Source organism: Mixophyes fleayi, chromosome 3 (genome assembly GCF_038048845.1).
Source record: "Mixophyes fleayi isolate aMixFle1 chromosome 3, aMixFle1.hap1, whole genome shotgun sequence".
Classification (NCBI taxonomy): domain Eukaryota; kingdom Metazoa; phylum Chordata; class Amphibia; order Anura; family Limnodynastidae; genus Mixophyes; species Mixophyes fleayi.
In genome coordinates this window covers 210,283,593-210,303,778 of record NC_134404.1, presented here as the reverse complement: position 1 = coordinate 210,303,778, position 20,186 = coordinate 210,283,593, and the positions used below count along the sequence as shown (strand labels likewise).

General features: G+C 39.0%; 2 protein-coding genes across 3 annotated transcripts in view; one reads left to right on the top strand and one right to left on the bottom strand.

Annotated features, from left to right (window-relative positions):
- ARHGAP18 (Rho GTPase activating protein 18) overlaps positions 1 to 7,952 on the top strand; it is a 127,780-nt gene extending 119,828 nt beyond the window's left edge. For both annotated transcript variants that reach the window (XM_075203059.1, XM_075203058.1), the window contains exons 13-15: positions 764 to 888; positions 4,516 to 4,577; positions 6,310 to 7,952. In XM_075203059.1, the coding sequence (XP_075059160.1) occupies positions 764 to 888; positions 4,516 to 4,577; positions 6,310 to 6,404 (282 nt within the window). In that variant the 3' untranslated portion in view covers positions 6,405 to 7,952. The remainder of the gene's footprint in view (positions 1 to 763; positions 889 to 4,515; positions 4,578 to 6,309) is intronic.
- A 2,916-nt stretch (positions 7,953 to 10,868) lies between these two features.
- Positions 10,869 to 20,186, bottom strand: part of LOC142144348 (enoyl-[acyl-carrier-protein] reductase, mitochondrial-like) — an 86,438-nt gene continuing 77,120 nt past the window's right edge. The window contains exons 9-10 of the mRNA XM_075203057.1: positions 16,550 to 16,622; positions 10,869 to 11,271 (exon numbers count right to left, since the gene is read on the bottom strand). Of these exons, the coding sequence (XP_075059158.1) occupies positions 11,108 to 11,271; positions 16,550 to 16,622 (237 nt within the window). The 3' untranslated portion in view covers positions 10,869 to 11,107. The remainder of the gene's footprint in view (positions 11,272 to 16,549; positions 16,623 to 20,186) is intronic.

Sequence of the window (20,186 nt, the reverse complement as noted above, 5' to 3'; positions counted from 1 at the left end):
ATAGACACGTTAGCCAAGTAATAGTCAGTTACTTGTACAACTAAAATAGGGGTAGGGTACATCATTCCGACACTGTAAATGTCGACAATTGTATTGTGTAGACAGGTGGACTATGTATGTGTTTATATATATATATATATACATACATACATACATACATACATACATACATACATGCATACATACTATGGGCCCCGGTGCACTGCATTGCCCGGGGGCCCATAATGTAGTTAAGGTGGCCCTGATAACATTATCTACCTGTCTTCACAATTCAAATGTTGTCAGTGTGATTGGTGACATTCACAATGCTGACATTAAAAAGACCAATGCCACCGGGTCTGGTGGCATTGGTCTTTTAATGTCGGCATTGTGACTGGCGACATTGTGAAAGACCAATGCCACCAGACCCGGTGGCATTGGTCTTTTTAATGTCAGCATTGTGAATGTCGCCAATCACACTGACGACATTGTCCACCTGTAGACACAATGCAAGTGTCAACACTTAGCCTGCTGACATTTTCATGTCAGCAGGTTATGTGCCGACATTTACAGAGTTTGATTAGTGACTGCCACTGCATAAGTAGACAGTCTGCAAAAGTAGAATTTTTAAAAGTTTTAGAAGGAATACGTTTATATTAGATATAGTTAGTACCAGTAATTACATGATGCTGTATATGGTTGCGTTTATAGTATTGTTTCTGTATACATGCATAAATTAAATCCAGTTTAACTCTTAAATTGTTTTTTTTCTTTGCTGTTTCAGAACGATATACCTCAGGGATTCATACGGGTACAAGCCCCTCAGTTTTCCAAAATCTCTATGGCGGTACAGCTAACTGAAGATTTAAAAGCTGGTGACATCCTAGCCCGCTTTCTCCATCAAGAGAGGTATATCATTTATGACTGCAATATAATGGTGTTATTTTAATTCTTAGACCCAGTGGAAAGTTTTGGGCTATACATTTGTGTCCTCGAATGGAAATAGGCTAAACAGCCTCTGATGTCCCTTTCATGCAGCAAAGGTCACTGTTTGACAATTCATTACAGATTGACAGTTGTGACATGACAAAGTCAAAGAATGCAACTGTCATCATACCTAAAGTTACAATATAATTTCAAGCCACACAGCAGAGCAAGACTGCTGATCCTATGACCTACTTTATGTACTGCTGTTACCGTGTAAAAATGGACATTTTAGGACTTCGATACTGCACTAAAATGAAATTGTGCTTTAGCCACCTAATGGAATAAAATTAATTTTAAAGCCAAGATTGACACATGAAGAATGCAGCTTACAGCCTTTCGATATCCATAGCAAAATGTGCCTTGGAAGTGTTGGCATAAACATTTTTCTTTCCGACATCTGCCTTTGTTATAAAATATATACAAAATGTTTGTGGAAACTAGAATAATTTTTGTTTTGATTGGATAGAAGAACATTTAGCTGTTTTTTTAAAAAAATGTAAACAAGTTCCTAAAAATGAAAAGTGTAGTCTTAGGGGGGTATTCAATTGTCCGCGGGATCGAGCGCGGAAAAACTCTTACCGTTAATACGGTAATCTTTCGCTGGATTTAAGCTCGCAGCTCCCTCAGCTGCGAGCTGAAATCCAGCGAGTATATTACCGTATTAACGGTTTTTCCGCGCAGGATTACCGTAATACCGGTAATCCTGCGTGGACCGCGGGATTTTCGGCAATCCCGCCTACAATTGAATACCCCCCCATAGTGTTGCATCAAGTCATGAAACACAAATTAAATTACCATAATTTATCAGATAAAGCTTACTAAGTATTATAAAGTACTTTTTTGAATTTTAAAAAGCAATTTAATTTTGCTAATGATTTTATTAGTAAGTCCGTTCTCATTCCCAAATAACACTGACATATATGTTTTTTAGTGTTTTGTAAATTACTCAAATCTGTTTCCTAGTAACAGAATTATTTTGCCACATCTTTCCTGTTCCAGATATGTGGGCAGATTAAGTTCCTTGTTACCTCTACTGCAATTCTTGAGCTTGCATAAATGTTCAGACGTTCATCAATATCATTATCATCACCATTTATTTATATAGCACCACTGATTCCGCAGCGCTGTACAGAGAACTCGCTCACATCAGTCCTTGCCCTGTTGGAGCTTGCAGTATAAATTTCCTAACATACATACACAGACAGACAGAGAGAGAGACTAGGGTTAATTTTGATAGCGGACAATTAACCTACTAGTATGTTTTGGAGTGTGGGAGGAAACCGGAGCACCCGGAGGAAACACATGCAAATACGGGGAGAACATACAAACTCCTCACAGATAAGGCCATGGTCAGGAATTGAACTCATGACGTCAGTGCTGTGAGGCAGAAGTGCTAACCACTTAGCCACCGTGCTGCCCAGAATTGGGCTGAGCAGCACAAAACCATTGAATTGCATAAAGTAATAACACATTTCTTACCAGTCTTGTTACTATTAACATTTTTTATGTTTTCATGTTTTGAATAATAATGTTGCACCTTTCCAGAGGCACAATGTAATGATTAATGAAGAGCAAGATTATCCTAACCTTTTATGCTCTGGAACCCAGTTTGGGTAGTCCACTATTGACCACACTTTTTTTCGCCTTCAGTCGTACCACATCCTAATTACTTCAATGAGGGTCACTGCCTCAGGATCCAATAGAATTACATTGTTTCCAGTCGCTCCAGCACTTATAGAACTAGAGTGTCACAGCCATGCATAGCATTCTGTGTTAGTAATTGGTGGCATTTACCAAATGCTGGTTGGATTGGCTTTGATCTTTGTCCAGTCAGGTGCCACAGTGATTACACACTTTTAGACTGGGCAGGTTGGAATTATACACCCAGTCTTGGCAACTGTAAGGAGAGATCCTACTCTTAGGGGCATATTCAATTGACGGCGGGAATGCCGAAAACCCCGCGCTCTAAAAATATTACCTTTAACACGGTAATCCTGCACGTAAATACCGTTAATACGGTAATTTACTCTGTGGATTTCAGCTCGCAGCTCAGGGAGCTGCGAGCTGAAATTCAGCGAGTAATTACCGTATTAACGGTAATATTTTTAGAGCGCGGGGTTTTCGGCGATCCCGCCGTCAATTGAATATGCCCCTTAGAACAGTGGTTACAAATGTTTAACTACAGAGGTCCAATGGAAGAGTTGCCCTGCTTAAGTACTACTTGATGGAGGACACTATTGGGGCAACAAGAAGGGGCTGTCCAAAAGTCTTTTAGGCAGTTTAAGGCTCCATGGTACACTTCCCTTTAATTAATACTAGGAAATTACATACTGTAAAAAAATAAATTATGCAATGCCTCTCCCACCCAGCTAACACGATAACAGACCCAATTGGTGCCTATATATGTTTTTAATCCGTTAATGACCGCAGGGAGTTTGCACCATAATAACTAGAATAATTTTTTTGCATTTTTATGCTACTTTTTTTTCATAAGTCTAAGAAGGCGAATTTTATAATACTTTTTTTTTTAGAAGAGAGAAGGCTTTCATTTAGTATCATATGGAATATTATTTTTATTTTATGAATATAAGAGAAAAGTAGGAAAAAAAAATCAGAGTAAATATTTTCTGAATTATTGCCAAAATGTTATTGCTTAGCTCAGGGTTTCCCAAACCCAGTCCTCAGGGCTCCCTAACAGTGCAGGTTTTCCATATCTCCTTGCTGGAGCACAGGTGTATTCATTACTGACTGACACAGTGTAACAGATCCACAGGTGGTCCTAATTATGTCACATGTGATCCGGAAAACCTGCACTGTTGGGGAGCCCTGAGGACTGGGTTTGGGGTACCTTGGCTTAGCTCTTTCAGGCATGAAGATACCTGATAAGGTACATGTACATGAATATTTTAGCAGTGTAATAACGCTTTATATTACAGACCTGAATCAAGGCTCCCATACATTTAACATGTGCTTTGTACCCTGCAAGGAAATTCCTGTGACATCATATGATGATATTCTAAGATTTCCTGTTACAAATACCAAGTGGAATAATAATAATTGTGTATGTTTCCCATTTCTACCACCATTTCCCCAGGCAATCATTAATGGTTGAGGGAGAGGGAGGGGCTACAGGAGGTCACAGCAGGGAGCATCTGCCATTTGGTGGCGTTTAATAATTACACCACAGCTTATGGCTCGCGTCCACTCACTGTGTGAGCACGGATGAGTATTTCAGGGCTCACAGCCTAGAGCCCGAATGTAAACTGCTAAGTTTTAATGCTGGTTCTTCATCAGTAAGGAATCAGAAAAACAATAATAACCGTGGTTTGCTAAAAATCCGTTTATCAACTGGGAAATGGTAGTAAAGAAGGAAGAGCAAATGTCTGCTCATTTTTAAATCATTATTATGTTGGGTTGCGATTTTTTTTCAGTGCAGAATTTTGAATAGTGTATTGAATTAAATAAATCAAATACTTTTGTAGGGTTTTTTTTGCATTATACTTGTTTTTGGTTTTTTTAATATACTAAATAGCCTTTTTATATTCTCAGTGGCACAACAACACTTTTAAAGAAAGAAGAAGTTAGCTTATATGAAATTGGAGGAAATATTGGTAAGTACATTGCATTTCTGTATTTAAATTTTGTTCTGTAATTTTGAATGCATACTTGCTGAGGATAACAAAGCAGGAGAATATGAGTCATTGGGGGGTATTCAATTGTTAGCGTTAACGGAAAAAAACGAGCGCTCCCTGAGCGGCAAGCTGAAATTCCGCGAGTAAACTACCGTATTAACGCGCTTTTTTGCGCAATATTACCGTATATACGGTAATATTTTTTGAGCGCTCGTTTTTTTTCCGTTAACGCTAACAATTGAATACCCCCCATTATGTTTCAAATTTAAAAATGCCTGATTTGTATATGATGGATCACTATCTGCTCAAAGTGCTCATTTTTATGTTAAGTGTGGGAAACAAAATAAATGTTTATTTGTAAACACTGGCTTGTCACTGGCTTGAGACTAAGGGATGAGTGCTTTATACAATGTAGAACTTTGAGGAAAATGTCAATGAAGCCTTTTAATGACACCTGTTATATTACCCCCTATGAGAGTTGTCGCTCTTTCAAATGAAAAGCAATGTTAAAAAGTGAAAGAAACATCCTAGGCTAAATGTAATGTTAGACAGCCTAAGGTTTAGTATTCAGATAAAGTCCTAATTGTGATCCTACATCAAGTTTTAATCCTAGATCTAGCCCAAGACCTAAATTGAAGCCTAAACATAAACCTGGCTCAAGGTCCAATACTATCCCGATTCTCTGAAACTGCCCCTCAAATCCTAAAAATGTAGTAATCATAGAGGAAACATTCTTGCTGTCAAGCAAACTTGATATACTCTGTTTTGGAATACAATTTCCGTTCCTGTAATCCTCGCCTTGGGCCCACCAATCTTCACGCAGCCATGATGAAGACCATGCTAGATCTTGGTTTTGATTAAAATAACAATTCTTACACCCCTTCATAAGGGATATTCAGCCTGTGTATTTCTATCCCACATGCATTTTATATTGCAAGCCTTTAAAGGTATAGCTATCCCTCAAATAACAAAGTTTAGGATTCTCCATTTGCATTATAGTAATAGTCATGCATTTATTAGCAAAAACACTGATAGGATGAAAATTTTGATTGATTGTTTAGCTCATTCTAGATTTCTGCCTCTGGTGAATGGGTCACAATGCCACCTGCAGACTACAAATGCACTTCCTAATGTAACAAAACCGCATCAAACAAAATGAATAATAAAGTGAAGTTATTTGTAAGATATGTATGATTTACAACATAAGGTACTTGATTAACATCATCCTATCAGGGAGGCAAAACACCAACACACTAAAGTCCTTGATACGTAGTTCCCATAGGCTAAATGAACAACCTACGAATGAGAACACAATTTTTTCCAGTTTTTATTATCCTCATTTTTATAAATGAGGACAGATTTATGATGGCTAAATGTTTTATCTGTTCACGTCATTAGAAAAGTATAGGTCAGCCGCCCAGTATTAGCACACTATATTTCTTAGTTTTCATATATAAGCAATGGCCACAATTTAATTCTGGAGATAGACTAGTAGTCTATCGCCTGCACACGCTATTCACTATAGTCAAGTATAGTCACCAAAGAACCTCTTAGTTATGTTACTGCTGAAATACTTTAAATGACTAGCAAGACTGATGCAGACAATTCTGGCAGTACTTTGTAAAATATTTTAATACTGGCATTAAGAAATAATGATATGCATTTCTTTGATGCTTGTAAGTTTTGTAACCTCTAATTTTGGTTACTCTAGGGGAACGCTGTCTTGAAGATACAACGTATATGAAAGATCTTTCTCAACTAAATCCCAATGCTGAATGGTTTATAAAACCGAAGCCCAAAGAATGAAAATAAGCATAATGTTCAAAGCAAGCTTGATATAGTATTCATTGCATTGATAATGATGTCGTATATGTAATCTTTGCCTGGGAAACCATCCCTGTTGTAGGGATAATTGACAATTCACTGTTCCCGCCAATGTTGACTTATTTAAAACCAAGAAACAGTTAAACAATTTGGTTTAGGTAATTACTAGCAACGGATGAATTAAATATGTCAAATTTGTAATTTAAAGCATGGATGAAAAACTTATCTATAAATACTTAAAACAGTCCAAAAAGTTAATACAGCAGGAAATGGTAGCCATTTTGTTCAGAAGTGTTTAATGCATGTTGCTCATAAATACTCAACCTCTTGGTAATGTAACATTATTTTTTATTAATGCACATCACTAATATATTAGTTTTCAAGTCTGAAAATAAAATAATGGCTAAATGTAATTTTGCATTAAGATAAGTACATGAAGGAATAATGTAGTTAGTGTGTGTGTATGTATATATGCATATGTATAGTCATATGTTTGTCTTGTATAGGAAAATATTTTTGTTATACATGTATATATGAGTATATGGTTGAAATCTACTCTTATAGGGGATCTGTAGATGTTTAAAATAAGGAGTAAATCACACCCTATTACAATTGTAATTTTATTTTATCTACTGCACTTATATTGTACATAGGGCTTTCAGCTTACCAGCTTGTAAATGTGTGTTTGTGTTCGGGTTTTTGGTTAGGGACTGCAGGCGTTATTCATAAGGCTCAAAATTCCAGGTTCAGATTCAGTTGATCGCAAAGGTGCCACCGGACATCGCCTCTAGGTCCGGCTGCACACATTGTCGGCCAATACGGTACAGAATCTCCGCTCATTTTCTCCTTACATCTCTATGGGACACGAAGGAAAATGAGTGTAGATCGGAGTTAAAAGATGAAGGCAACGTGGCTCCAGGGATTGTTCCGAAGACACATCGCGGCACCATGCATCTAGTTGAATTCCCCACCTAATGTGGCTTCTCAAATAAAATATTACTAAAACAGGGTAGCTGTTCTTGACTTATTTAGCATGAACTGTTAAAAAAAAAAAGTCTAATTTTGTTTCTCCCTGTTAGCACTACTGATACTAAAATATATTTTGTAAAATATAAAAAGGTAACCAATAACATAAGCACTTTTTTTTTTTTTTTTTTTTTTTAATTTGTGCTAGTAACACATTGGGCAAGGACATTTATTTTATATGTTGCAAACATGAATTTTGTTAGAATATTTACTGTACATTCTTTTACTTGTGATTTTACTGTATTTGTAATTTGGTACAATTTTGTTAATCTGTTAAGTTTCTTTACATGTAAATGTTTCAATTAAGTACCTATCTAACCAGGATTAGCAGGCTCAAGTGTTTGTATCACAAACCACAGTACAAGTTGTTTTAATCAACTAATATATGTATACTGTAAAGAAATGATAAAAGAACCTGTTGTACTAAATAAGGGACAACGAAGAAGAGCTAATTTTATGTTGAATTTTTTGTTTTGTCACTTTGCACATAAAATATAAACTACAGTTTTGTGTTCTGTGTTTCACTTTCAAAGTTCTGAAAATGTACTAACTACTACACTTCAGTTCCCGATTTTAATGCTTGGTTGTATAAAAAGCATATCCGACACTAACCTATTCATACATCAGGATGTTACCGACATATGCTATATACTTCCCATTCATAGGAGCTATGCAAGTGATGAACCCCAGTTCCCCTAGAAATCTTTGTGACTTAATCCTTGGGGTTTCCATACAGGAGGGAGAGCACCTGGTTCTAATTAGCTCTGCCCATGTTTAAAAGGATTTATCATTATTTTAGATGTCATGAATTTTAAACTAGAAAGAACAAATAAGGTCTAAAAGGGAATGTGAAAAGTAGAAAAATAAAAACACACACATTATTGCAACAACCATAAATTAGTGTAATCAAAACATAAAATAAATAATATATGTGTGTTGATACTAGCTGCATACAAATAAAATATTGTGCAATGTGCATCATTTTCCTATTTTTGCTATTAAATATATGTATTTATCATAATATGATACCAAAAAGAAGCAGTTTCTCCCTGCAAAATAAAATTGCTCAGACTAAAAAAAAAAAAAAAACGTTATTTGCGGCAAAGACAACTTTTATAGAGTGGATATGAAAACTGGTCTGGTCGTGTGAGCTGAAACACTTGGTCCTGAAGGGACTGTTAAAATTTTATAATGCACAGGAAAATAAAAGTTTATACTGCTTGTTCATTCATATGTTTGTTTTTTTTAGTCATTTGCTGTAGTTGTAGCATAATGTTTTGCCATCTAGTTGTAACCATTTTTGTAAATCTCTAAAATGTGTTGATGTTGCTATGATTCTTTGTACACTCCGGGCCTGATTTTGAATTAGGAAAAAAGCAAAGGAGCAACTTTGCACCTGCACAATATGCAAGGTGTACAAATTGACTTATTTTTTTTTTTAAGCACGCAAGGAAAATATTGTCTTTTTTCAAGTAGCACACAAATACTGGAGAGCTTTATTTTTACACTGAAATTAAAGTTGATCTAAGACATGCCATATCCCAACTATAAATCTGTCTGTACATTTTAAATTTACCTGCCCCTCTACTGCAACATGGTTTGTCCAGGTAGAAAGTTACTCCTTTTTTTTTTTTTTTTTTGCTTCTAACTCCAAATCAGGTCCTCTGTGTGCATCCTAACTTCCTAACTATCTGAGCTGCAGGTCCTGACCATAATGCCAATTGACCCTTTGTTACAGAAGTAATAGAAAAGTGTTGGAACTTTCGATGTACCATTAGAGATTTGTGAACACTATTATGTGTTCTATTTTACATTATTTATTGTCTTGTTTTCCTCTTTAGTTATCCTTTTAACATTTTTTTTCCTTCCAGTTGAATTGGTTGCCCCTTGTACCTGACCACACTAACCCTCTGAATAATAAGGAACCACACACTGTGGTTATGAACAATCAAATGGGTGTTTATTTTTGGGGGACGTAAGTGGGTAAGGCAGATTTAAAAAGGAGAAGGTTCTAGACTGGGTAAGTGGGGCAATGGCAACAGTACAGTGGAAAGTAAAGACAAACAGGATGGCCACCACACATGCATTCATTTGTGGCCAAATTCTCTTGCAACTCCTTGACACACAGTGTGAAACATATAAATTAACAATGATTTATCGCAATAATCACAGTCCTGGCATTAGATGATGGTCGAAGCTGCTTTTGGGTAGTGGACTACCTGTAAGCTTGATCTTGCTAGCTGTCCCTCTATGCTCACATCAAATTCAGTTATAGCTGGAGACTCACTCTCACCACATGGGCTTGCTTTGCTGTGTAATATTCCTCAGGCTAAAAGATAGCGGATTCTCTGCAGGGATCCAGCGGCAAGACTTTCCTCTGCAACACTACACCCAATAACTTCTTTGCTAGATAGACAGAGTGTGCAAGCAGACACAGGGATGCCAGAACTATCAAACTTCCCTCTCAGACCCCTCTCTTTCCCTCTGATGCCACACACGTTTCTGGCTCCCAGCACCTATCGCTGCCTTTTTTCTCCTTCCTGTCTCTTTCTACAGAGGCTAACCTTAGCTTAACCCCATGTTTCCATGGTAACACAGCACAAGACAGCTTGCTACACATATACCGGTGGTAATCATTTTTCATCCACTTAACCCCTATCTCCTCCGCTCATTATCCCCTCTCTCCCATTGCCTCAACCGGCTCCTCTTGTGCCTGGTCTGTCAACCCTCCCTTAGGATGTAAGCTCGTATGAGCAGGGCCCCCTTCCCTCCTGTCTCCTTACCCGTTCTTCTGCTCCGTGTCTATTGCATCTGCCTGCCTGGAGTTTCTGAAGTATTGGTACTTTTTGTTTATTGTTCTGTACTGTTATACCCTGTATAGTCTACTGTTTGTACTATGTGCGGCGCTGCGGAAACCTTGTGGCGCCTAACAAATGATGATAATAATAACACAGAGGACTCCTCCAATTAAAATCCAAATCTGTAAAAAAATTATTTAAACAGAAGCAGACTTGCCTGCATCTCGACGTTGGAGATGTCCAATGGGCGCAGGATGCTGACTGCAAGTGACTCCGACTACTGAGGTGTCCGTCAGGAGACTTTGGTTAAATCGTATGGGTAATTGATTCTATTTTGATTGCCTGCTCTATTAAAGCAATAAGCTCAGCGATGAATAGACTAAAGTAGATGATGTCCGTTAAGGCGGCAAGGCTAGATAAAGTTACACATTTCCTTGAAAGTCCAATAATTTCCTGTGTTTTTAGCTTCATACGGAACCCTAACTCTTTTAGCATAGTTTTGTTTCAAACAATATGCTACACCTTTGTGAGTTAACCAGACACATATTTGCATAAAAAAATTTATATAATTGAAATTGGACTACAATAGATCAGTGATAATGAGCAGAATTAGAGACATATAATTAGTACAAAGAAATCATTTATAAATTAATAATTTGAACAAATTCACAAATAATGAATATGACGCAATTGGCACATATTCTACAATAGCAGTAATGACAATACTTAATTTTCAAAGAAATTGTTTACAGCATGGACTTTGGTTCGCTGAAAATGTACTTTTCTTCTGTAATTGCATTTGTCTTTTACATTAGGGGGTGCCCACAAGATTCAACTCTCAATGCATGTCTCCGGATTGTATTACTTCATGATTAGTACATGCTTGTTGCTGTAAGTATCCATGCTAGCTTGTAGTGCTTTTTTGTAGTCATGAAACGGAACTTGTGTACTGATGGGTTCCAATAATTGTCCTCTTCTTACCATCTCCGATAAGTCTGACACCATTGTAGTCAATTTTGTTAGGTCTATCACAATAGGAAAAATATAATGGCCACTGTTCACATACATTAAAAAGATAGCATTTACATGTTTCAACAACAAACCTCTTTACTTGCGAAAAGTTATTTCTCAGAAAATCCACAACAGAGTCACAACATGTGGAATGTTTTCACATATGCATTTATCACGCACAACAAAAACTTGCAGTGACATGCAGATGAAGATTTAGAAAGGGCCTAAATCTAAAATATATAATAATATAAAGCAATTTACATATCACAGACTTAATCTATTAAGTTTATATTTATGGAAAACATAATTGAAACGGAGTATATATTCTAAAGACTAGTTGTCAAATATGTACTCTCAGGACCTGATTCATCAAGGAACACAGATGAAGAAATGTGGCATTTTATTTTAAATTTCCTGTGCATGGCCAGACTCAAACTATACGCCAGTGCATTCAGTTCATTCTTGAGCACAAAGGACCCTTACTACAGCGATTTCAGGGGCGGAAAGGGGACTGGCCATATGCACGTAGTCAATGTAAACGTGTTACCCACTTCAAGCTTTGAGCCGAAGGTACATGGTGACAGTCGCGTATGCACACAAGAACATTTGCATTTTTTTCTTATTCCTCCATGGCAGCATACTCTATGGGTTTAATCCCCCCTTGCATGTGAGTCAGGACAGAAAAGAATACACACCTAGAGGGTATATAGGGCCACACCACCCTCCTTCCTGTGTCTTCTTTCCTGTCATTGTAGTAAAGTTAGGCAGTTCAGGTTTATTGTTTTTTTCTCTTTTACCTACTACGATGGCCAGAAGGAACAGGAGGAGTTTTCTCCTCCTAAAAGTCTGGCAATTGCACTTGAGTTTATCAGTGCACAGGTAGTGGGACCGGCCTACTCAGGGCTTGACGCCCTCCATGGGAGCTTGCATCCTCCGGGCAGCCATATGAGCCTGTATAGCACAAAATCGGAGTGACACTTTCCATATGGGAGCATGAATCCTCTGGCAGCCATATTATGAGCCTGCATGGCACCAACTTCGGAGTGACACCCTCCATATAGGAGCTTGCATCTTTCGGTAGCTAAGAGAGCTGCATAACATAGGACATCTTCTCTTCACTGGTGATACCTTTGCCCTTGTTGCCTCCTTCCACAGCTATGGTGGCTGTTTTTCTTGCCTCTGTCTTAAGGAAAACATTCTGGGAATTGACATTGTGATGTCCCGCACATGCGGGGCATGCTGGAAGCAAAAATCGTGAACATATTTCCAAAAGCAGGAGTGGAGCATTGTGTATAGAATAGGAGATCTGGAAAAAATTAAAATAGCTTCTAGGAGCATGGCTTCCTTGGTAGATATAAGAAGAGCATTATGGTTAAGCCCATGGCTGGCGGATCCAAAATAGACTTACCAAAAGGTTTCTCCTCAGGCATTCAGGGGGATCAAGCCCACATTCAGAGTATTGAGAAGTAAGTCTTCATAGACCTGGGAAAGGTTACACAAGACGCTCAGTCTGGCACTTCAAGGTGTTTTTCCGCCAGCAAGGAGGCAGGGAGCCGCAAGGCTCTGCAAAATATTTTTCTCAATGATGCCAGAGAGACCCACTCAGTGTTAGATGTAAAAGTAGGATGCAGAATTGTACATTTTTTAATGGGCATTAACCACAACAGACGAGTGAGTACTTTCTACAATACAGCTAGATTACACCCTGGAGTTCCTATCTCAACCTCCACAAGGGGTTTTTAAACATCACCACATTTCAGAAGCAGAGAAAAGCAGGTGCTAGTGAAGCAAAATATAAGGATATTGCAGAATCAGAGAGTCCTTTACAAAGTTTCAGAGACACAAAACGGAAAAGGCTTTTATTCGAAGATTTTCATAGTAGAAAAGAGAGGAGGATAATACTAGATTTAAAAGGCCTCAACAAACACCTTAATACCAGAAGATTCAAAATGGACTCGGTAAGAACCATCCTCAATTCAATGGAGGTAGGAACATTACTTACATCAGTAGATCTAAAGAATGCATGTCTCCACATTCCAATTTATGCAGGACATCAGAAATTTCTCAAGTTTGCAATTTTCAACTGTCATTAATCAGTACAAATGTCTCCCCTTTGGACTGTTGACATCACCAAAGTTCTAGTTGTGGTCAGGGCAAACTTAGAAAGGAGGGCATATCAGTATGGCCTTACCTAGGCGACATCCTAATAGCAGCATCTTCAGTAGAAGATGCAAAAGGAGTTATGCGTCATGTGGTACAAGCCCTGATAGACCATGGCTGGATAATAAATGAAAAGAAGAGTCATTTATATCAAACACAGAGGATATAATTTTTTGGTATGTGTAGGGCTTTTATGACACCTGAAAAAAACCATTAAAACAGGAAGTGTTGTGTCTCAGAAGAACACCTTGCAGCACAGCAACAGACTGCCTCAGAGTATTAGGTCTCATGGCATCAGCCATAGAGGTGGTGCCATGGGCCAGACTACAGATAAGTTTTCAACTAAATTTTCTGTCCAAGTGGAGCAGAACAGCACAGGATCAAAGGAGGTGAGACAGGATCTGCAGTGGTGGTCTGCAAACAGCACTTTGGAAAGCGGCAGATCCTTTACAGATCATGAACAAATAGTCATTACAACTGGCGCAGGACCAGTGGCAGGAAGAGATAGCCATTCTACCCTCAAACATAAGGGAAATGAAGGCTTTGGTCAAAGCATGCATTTACTTCCAGGATCTTATTATAGGTCAGCATGTCAGAATACACTTAGACAACCAGACAGTAGTTTCTTATTTAAATCATCAGGGGGACACAAAATTCCACTTCATGATGAAGGAAGTAAAGCCTCTACTGCTGTGGGCAGAGCACAATTTGGGAAGTCTGATACCATCAACACCAGTGCAGATTTGTTTAAGCCAAAACATCATGCACCCAGGAGAATGGTTATTGAGTAAACATATATTTTACAAGCTTGTAGAAAGGTGGGGTCATCCACAAGTGGATCTCATGGTGATCTCACAAAATACCAAGACAAAGAGGTTTTATGCCAGGCACATGGACAAAGAAGCAGAGGCTGTGGATGCCTTTTCAATAAATAGCAATTCAATCTGGGCTATGTGTTTTCACCAACATTCACAATCCCTCAAGTGTTGAAGAAAATAAGAAGGGACAGGGTAACAGTTATTGCAATACTACCCTTTTGGCCCCACAGAGCTTGGTTTCCTCAGGTATTACAACTAGTGGTGCAGAAACCGTGGTTCCTTCCACTACAGCCAGATCTGATTCATCAAGGTCTGATAAACCATCCAAACCCAGTGATCTGGAGATTACCGGCATGCCTACTGAGAGGAGATATTTACAATGTCAAGGTTTCTCTGGTAGAGTAATCACTACACTTTTAAATGCAAGGAAAACGTTAACATCCAAGACATATTATTGAATCTGGGACACTTTTTGAAAATGGTGCTGATAAACCAAAAGGTCCATCCATAGGTACTATTCTTGGCTTCTTGCAAGATGGGCTTGATAAAGGACTAGTGGTTCATACACTAAGTTCAAATCTACGCTCATGGAGCGTTATTACACAGGAGGTTGGCCAGACATAAGTTTGTGAAGAAGGTCATGCAGACAGCAAGAAGAATAAGACCCTTTTATCGCTCTCCTTTGGCTTCATGGGACTTGATCCTGGTGTTGGAGACCCTGACAGAAGCACCTTTTGAACCTTTAGAAGAGATTCCCATGAAATACTTAACAATGAAGGAATTTTTCCTAGTAGCAATTACCTTAGCGAGAAGGATTTCAGAGCTACACGCTCTCCGGGCACTTTTTTCTAATTATGCATAAAGATAAGGTTGTGCTAAGAACCAACCCAAAATTTCTTCCAAAAGTAGTATCACAATTCCATATTATTCAAGAAATTGTTCTACCCTATTTATGTCCAAAACCAAAGAACTCAAGAGAGGAGATTTCATTGTTTGGACTTGGTCCGTGCCATTAAAATTTTATTTGAAGAGGACACGGGAGTTTAGGAATACAAACCAGTTGTTTTGTTCTAATCAGCGGCAACAAAAGAGGAGGTCCAGCCTCAAAGACGTCAGTGGCAAGATTGATAAAATCTTGCATTAAAAAGAGATACATAGTAAAGAAAGTGGATGTGCCTCAAAGCATAAGAACATATTCAACAGGAGCCATGACGACTTCATGGGCAGCGAAGGAATCTGCCTCCATGGAGGAGTTATGTAAGACTGCAGTCTGTTCCTCCATACATTCTCTGAATGCTGTCCGTGTAATGTCCAAGTTGCAGCAGATGCCAAGTTTGGAAGGAAAGTGCGGTAATATAAAAAAATAAATAAATGTATAGGTATGTATGTGATATATATGTTATGTGTTCAAGTTGAACCCTTTAAGCTTCAATTACATTATATGATGGGGCCCACCCTAGGCGAAATGTAGCTTTGTCATCACCCCATAGTGTATGCTGCCATGGAGGAGGAAGAGGAAACGGCAGGTTATGACGTGTTAAACTGACTTCCTTTACTCCTCCCTAAGTTATTTTCTTTTTTTTTTGTTTTTGCTTGTTTCTAATATGAGATTAAGATATTTTTCAGCTTTGGTAAAATTAGAAGACACAGGAAGGAGGGAGGCGTGGCCCTATATACCTTCCGGGTGTGTTGTCTTTCCTGTCCTGACTTGCGTGCAAGGGGAGATTAACCCCATAGGGTGTGCTGCCATGGAGTAGTAAAGGAAACCAGTTTAAAAGGTAATAACCTGCCGTATGTACAGGAGACATTCAAAACACTCTAATAAATGTGTTTTATGGGGGGGAGAATTTTTTTTTTTTTTAATGTTTTGTTATTAATGACTATATTATTAACAGACAGGGGCTGGGCTGGGGGGCAGGGGGGCATCTGTCCCTGGGCCACTCCCATAATGGGCTACCTTGGGCTGGGTCACTGGGCCACCTGCATTTTTTCCGATTAAAATAGGCTGCTGAGTCGAGTCTTGCCCCCCCGGGCTGAAATCTGCCAGCCCTCCCGTTAAAAAGTGCGTTCTTTTGGGACTTTAAATTCCACGTATGTATTGGATGTATTCTGCAGTATATTGTCTGTAAGAGCAGAGAGCAACTAGACCCATATTCAACAACAGACGTATCTTTACATCCGCTCCATTTTGAATACGGACGTGCATGTCCAAATTTTTTTTATTTAAACAAACACTATGTTTGTTTTGTGTGCCTTAATGAATCAGGCCTTTAGTGTTTTATCCTTTGTACAAATAGTTACACTTTGTACTCACCATGCAAGTGATTTCTCTTCCACTCTGTCATCCAAAAGCCACATATTTTTATGTTTTTAAATATTAAAGCTTTCTAAAAAACAAAATAATTTCAACTGAAGATTAAATATTGTAAGTAACATTTATTTGGAAAAGGTTTTTAAGACTATTTCATTCCACCGTGTTCCATGCTATGATGTGCCAACATTTTAATAAATTGTTCTTTCATATTTAGAACATTTTCAGTCTGCTTCCAGGTCAAGTTTACAAACTGCAAATAATACCTTTTACATTCTCTTTGTAGATAGATGTTATAAATGAGAGTGCTAATTACACTTCTACATTATATAATTCAGTTCGATAATGGAATGTGTACCTGAATTATTTAGTGGATAATATCCCCTAAAATGTATGAGCTGCACCCCCCCCCCCCCCCCCCCCAGCAGCAGAATTGCAGGGATACCATGCCACAGACCCCTGCAACTCAGAGAACATAAGCGCAACCGTTTATCCCTGTATTGATAAGCAGGAACAGTTTAAACTTGTAAATTGTGCCTTTTCAATTTCTGATACAGCTGTTGCATCTCCAGTTATCATCTGTGTTAGAAACGGATTCAGTACATTATAAACATTCCCATGCTATGGTCATTCTGGCTCTGCATCCAGCAGCAAGCATCATGCCAAAGAAAAATATTGAGCACAAAGCTGGCAGAAAACCACAGGCATGCCCATGCAGTACAAAATGTATCCAGAGTGAGAAGTGGAAGGTCTATGAGTGTGTGCTCAGTGGAAGTTCCTGTCAAAAGGGAGAAGAGGAAGCTGGAGAAAGAACCGAAGAAAAGAAGTTTTGTGGGCTTACCTGTCCGTGGATCAGGGGCAGGTAGGTACATTCTCTCCTACCCAACAGGTCCCAACAGCCGGGGACAGCTGAGCCAATCAGGGCAGAGCCCTGAAGAGAGGACGTTGTGGGATGTCCAGAAGAAAAGAAGAGGATGCTGACGGAAGTGGCAAGGAGCCCTTGTAAGAGCTAGGAGCTACCCTACCACAAGAAGACTCCTACAGAACAGCGAGCCGAACAGGAGAAGAGGTGATGCTGGCTGTAGGGTTTTAAAGACCTGAAGACGCCGGAAACAGTTTGAGTATCCTGCGCGGAGCAGGAAAATATAATTCCTTCTTGTTAGATCTCGCATTTGGCCCATGGAGAAGTATTGGGTACTAGGCCCTGCTCCGTTAGGGAGTAGGTCAGTTTAGTTGGGAACAGGACCCAATATTGTAGTAGGGGGGAAAAGACCCATAGGTTCTAGCTGGGTGCAAGGCCTTTAGTTTTTAGGAGAGTACTGACAAATACTGGTGGCCCAGGGCAGGTAAGTAGCAGGGTTGGTCTGTTCCAGGGGCAGTAAAAGGTGATCATTGGTGAGGTGGTTACTGGCAGGTAGCACAGCGGATTGTTCGTGGGTTTTGTATGTAAGCCGTCTCTCTTAGGGCTAGATTTACTAAGCTGCGGGTTTGCAAAAGTGGGGATGTTGCCTATAGCAACCAATCAGGTTCTAGCTTTGATTTATTTAGTACCTTCTACAAAATGACAGCTAGAATCTGATTGGTTGCTATAGGCAATATCCCCACTTTTTCAAACCCGCAGCTTAGTAAATCTAGCCCTTAGTATCTTCACCTGTAGGAACCAAAGGACAGGCCCCAGTAAAGGCAGATGTGCTTGGGTGAGCAGACGAGAAGTGTGGCTCTCAGATTGCTGTGGATAAATATACGATGTGTCTCGTAGTTGTCTCTCAGGATCGGATGAGTACCTAGGGTGTCAGGAAGGGAATTGCGGTTTGCGTGACCTTGTCCCCCTAGGCACCTGTTACAGTTCATTTAAGATAAATGGTGAAGGAGAGTTATGGTTACCTCTAGATTGCTAGAAGAAGATTTTTACAATAACTAGTTCATCTTTCATGTCTCCACCTTCCACAGTCTCTCCTTGTTCCAACCGTACTATACCACGGGTAGCTGCACAGAAATGCCAGTCACCAATGGCTGGTTTATTCTTGGTGGTTGATAATGCTGCTGCCTTACAGTATCCACACCGCTTTCCCCATCACCAGCTACAATTATATGCCTGATACATAAATAGGAAAAAATTCAGCGCTCAAAATAACAGATCTAACTTGTGCTGGTAACTATGCGTGTCTAATAGTAGCTTGGATCTATAAGTGGGATGATGCAACTAAGTCAAGAGAGTGTAGCTGGCTGACATTAGGATGAAATAGATTTATTAACAAACGACATAGTATAAACTAGAGATGCTCACTGACCCCCGTGTTTTGGTTTTGGATCTGGATTACCGTCGTGTTTTGATTTTGGTTTTGGTTTTGTTTGGTTTTGTTTTGACATTTTTTTGGTCTAAAATAACCTAATTTAGTGCTCCACTAGTTTATTGGATAAGTGAGGTAATTCTAAAGCTAATAAATTATGAAAAAAAACAGTTTAATCCCTGGTAGGCTGTCCTTAATGTGAACACTTGCCTGCAAATTATACAGACAAGCCTGGTTGTCTACCTCCTCCATCTTTGATTATTGGCAATGTAGCCATCGTGTTTGGGTGTATATTACACCCTTCACTTGTAGTTAAATAGAAAAAAAGCAGCCTGCATAGACTGTGGAATTAGGAAGTAAAAATAAATGGACCAAGGTAGTTTGGTATCTACCTGCATCAGACCCCCTCTCCACTAGGAGTAAAATAGAAAACTATTCAGCCGTTATAGAGTCTAGAATATAAATAGAAATTGAGAAAGGCAATTTGGTATCTGTCTGCATCATAATCATCAGCATTATCATTAGTGTCGTCGTCGGCTACACAAATCTCCCCCTCATCCTCTTCTAATTCAAAAGTGGCATCCTCAATTGGTGTATCACTGACTACACTCGGGCTGTTTTGGCACACATCAGCAGAACTGCTGAAAGGAACCTTCTTTATGGGTACACTGTCCCTAACAGAATGCTCACGATTAGACATACCACTGGTGGATGGACTCTCCACAGGAATTGGTGTCATTTCTGATTCAGAGCATATATTATCCTCTAATGCCTTACTGTTTTCTTGCAGCTCGGCTTTCACGCGTAACAATATTTGTGCACCACTTTTAGACTCCAAATTACTTGGTTTTACTTTGTCACGAGTGTCCGAAGAAGAAAAGGGCTCGGTAACATTTTTTGATCTGCCACTAATAGACAAAGGTGAAGGCCTCATTCTCTCTTTGCCACTGCGTGTGTAGAATGGCATGTTGGCAATTTTTTTTTTATCGGCAGTTAACTTTTCCTCAGTTACACTTCTTTTTCCCTTTAACATGGTAAATTTTTTTGGGTGTGTGTGTGTTTTTTTGACTGATTTTAAAAGACTGTGTAGTTTGACATCGCCTTTCCCAGATGACGTACTGGGAACACTACCATCAGGACTGGTGACAGAACCTGATTGCTCATTCTGCTCATATGTGGACTGCTTTGAATCCATTATGAGCCCAAAGCACTTGTAGTGCTACAAATTGTTTTAGATACTGCTGACAAATATGACTTTTGACAGCCAGAAATATTAATGCAAAAGAATGGGGGACACCCCAATGCACTTGTAGTGCCAAATATTGAAAAAAAAAAAAGACTCCTCTATC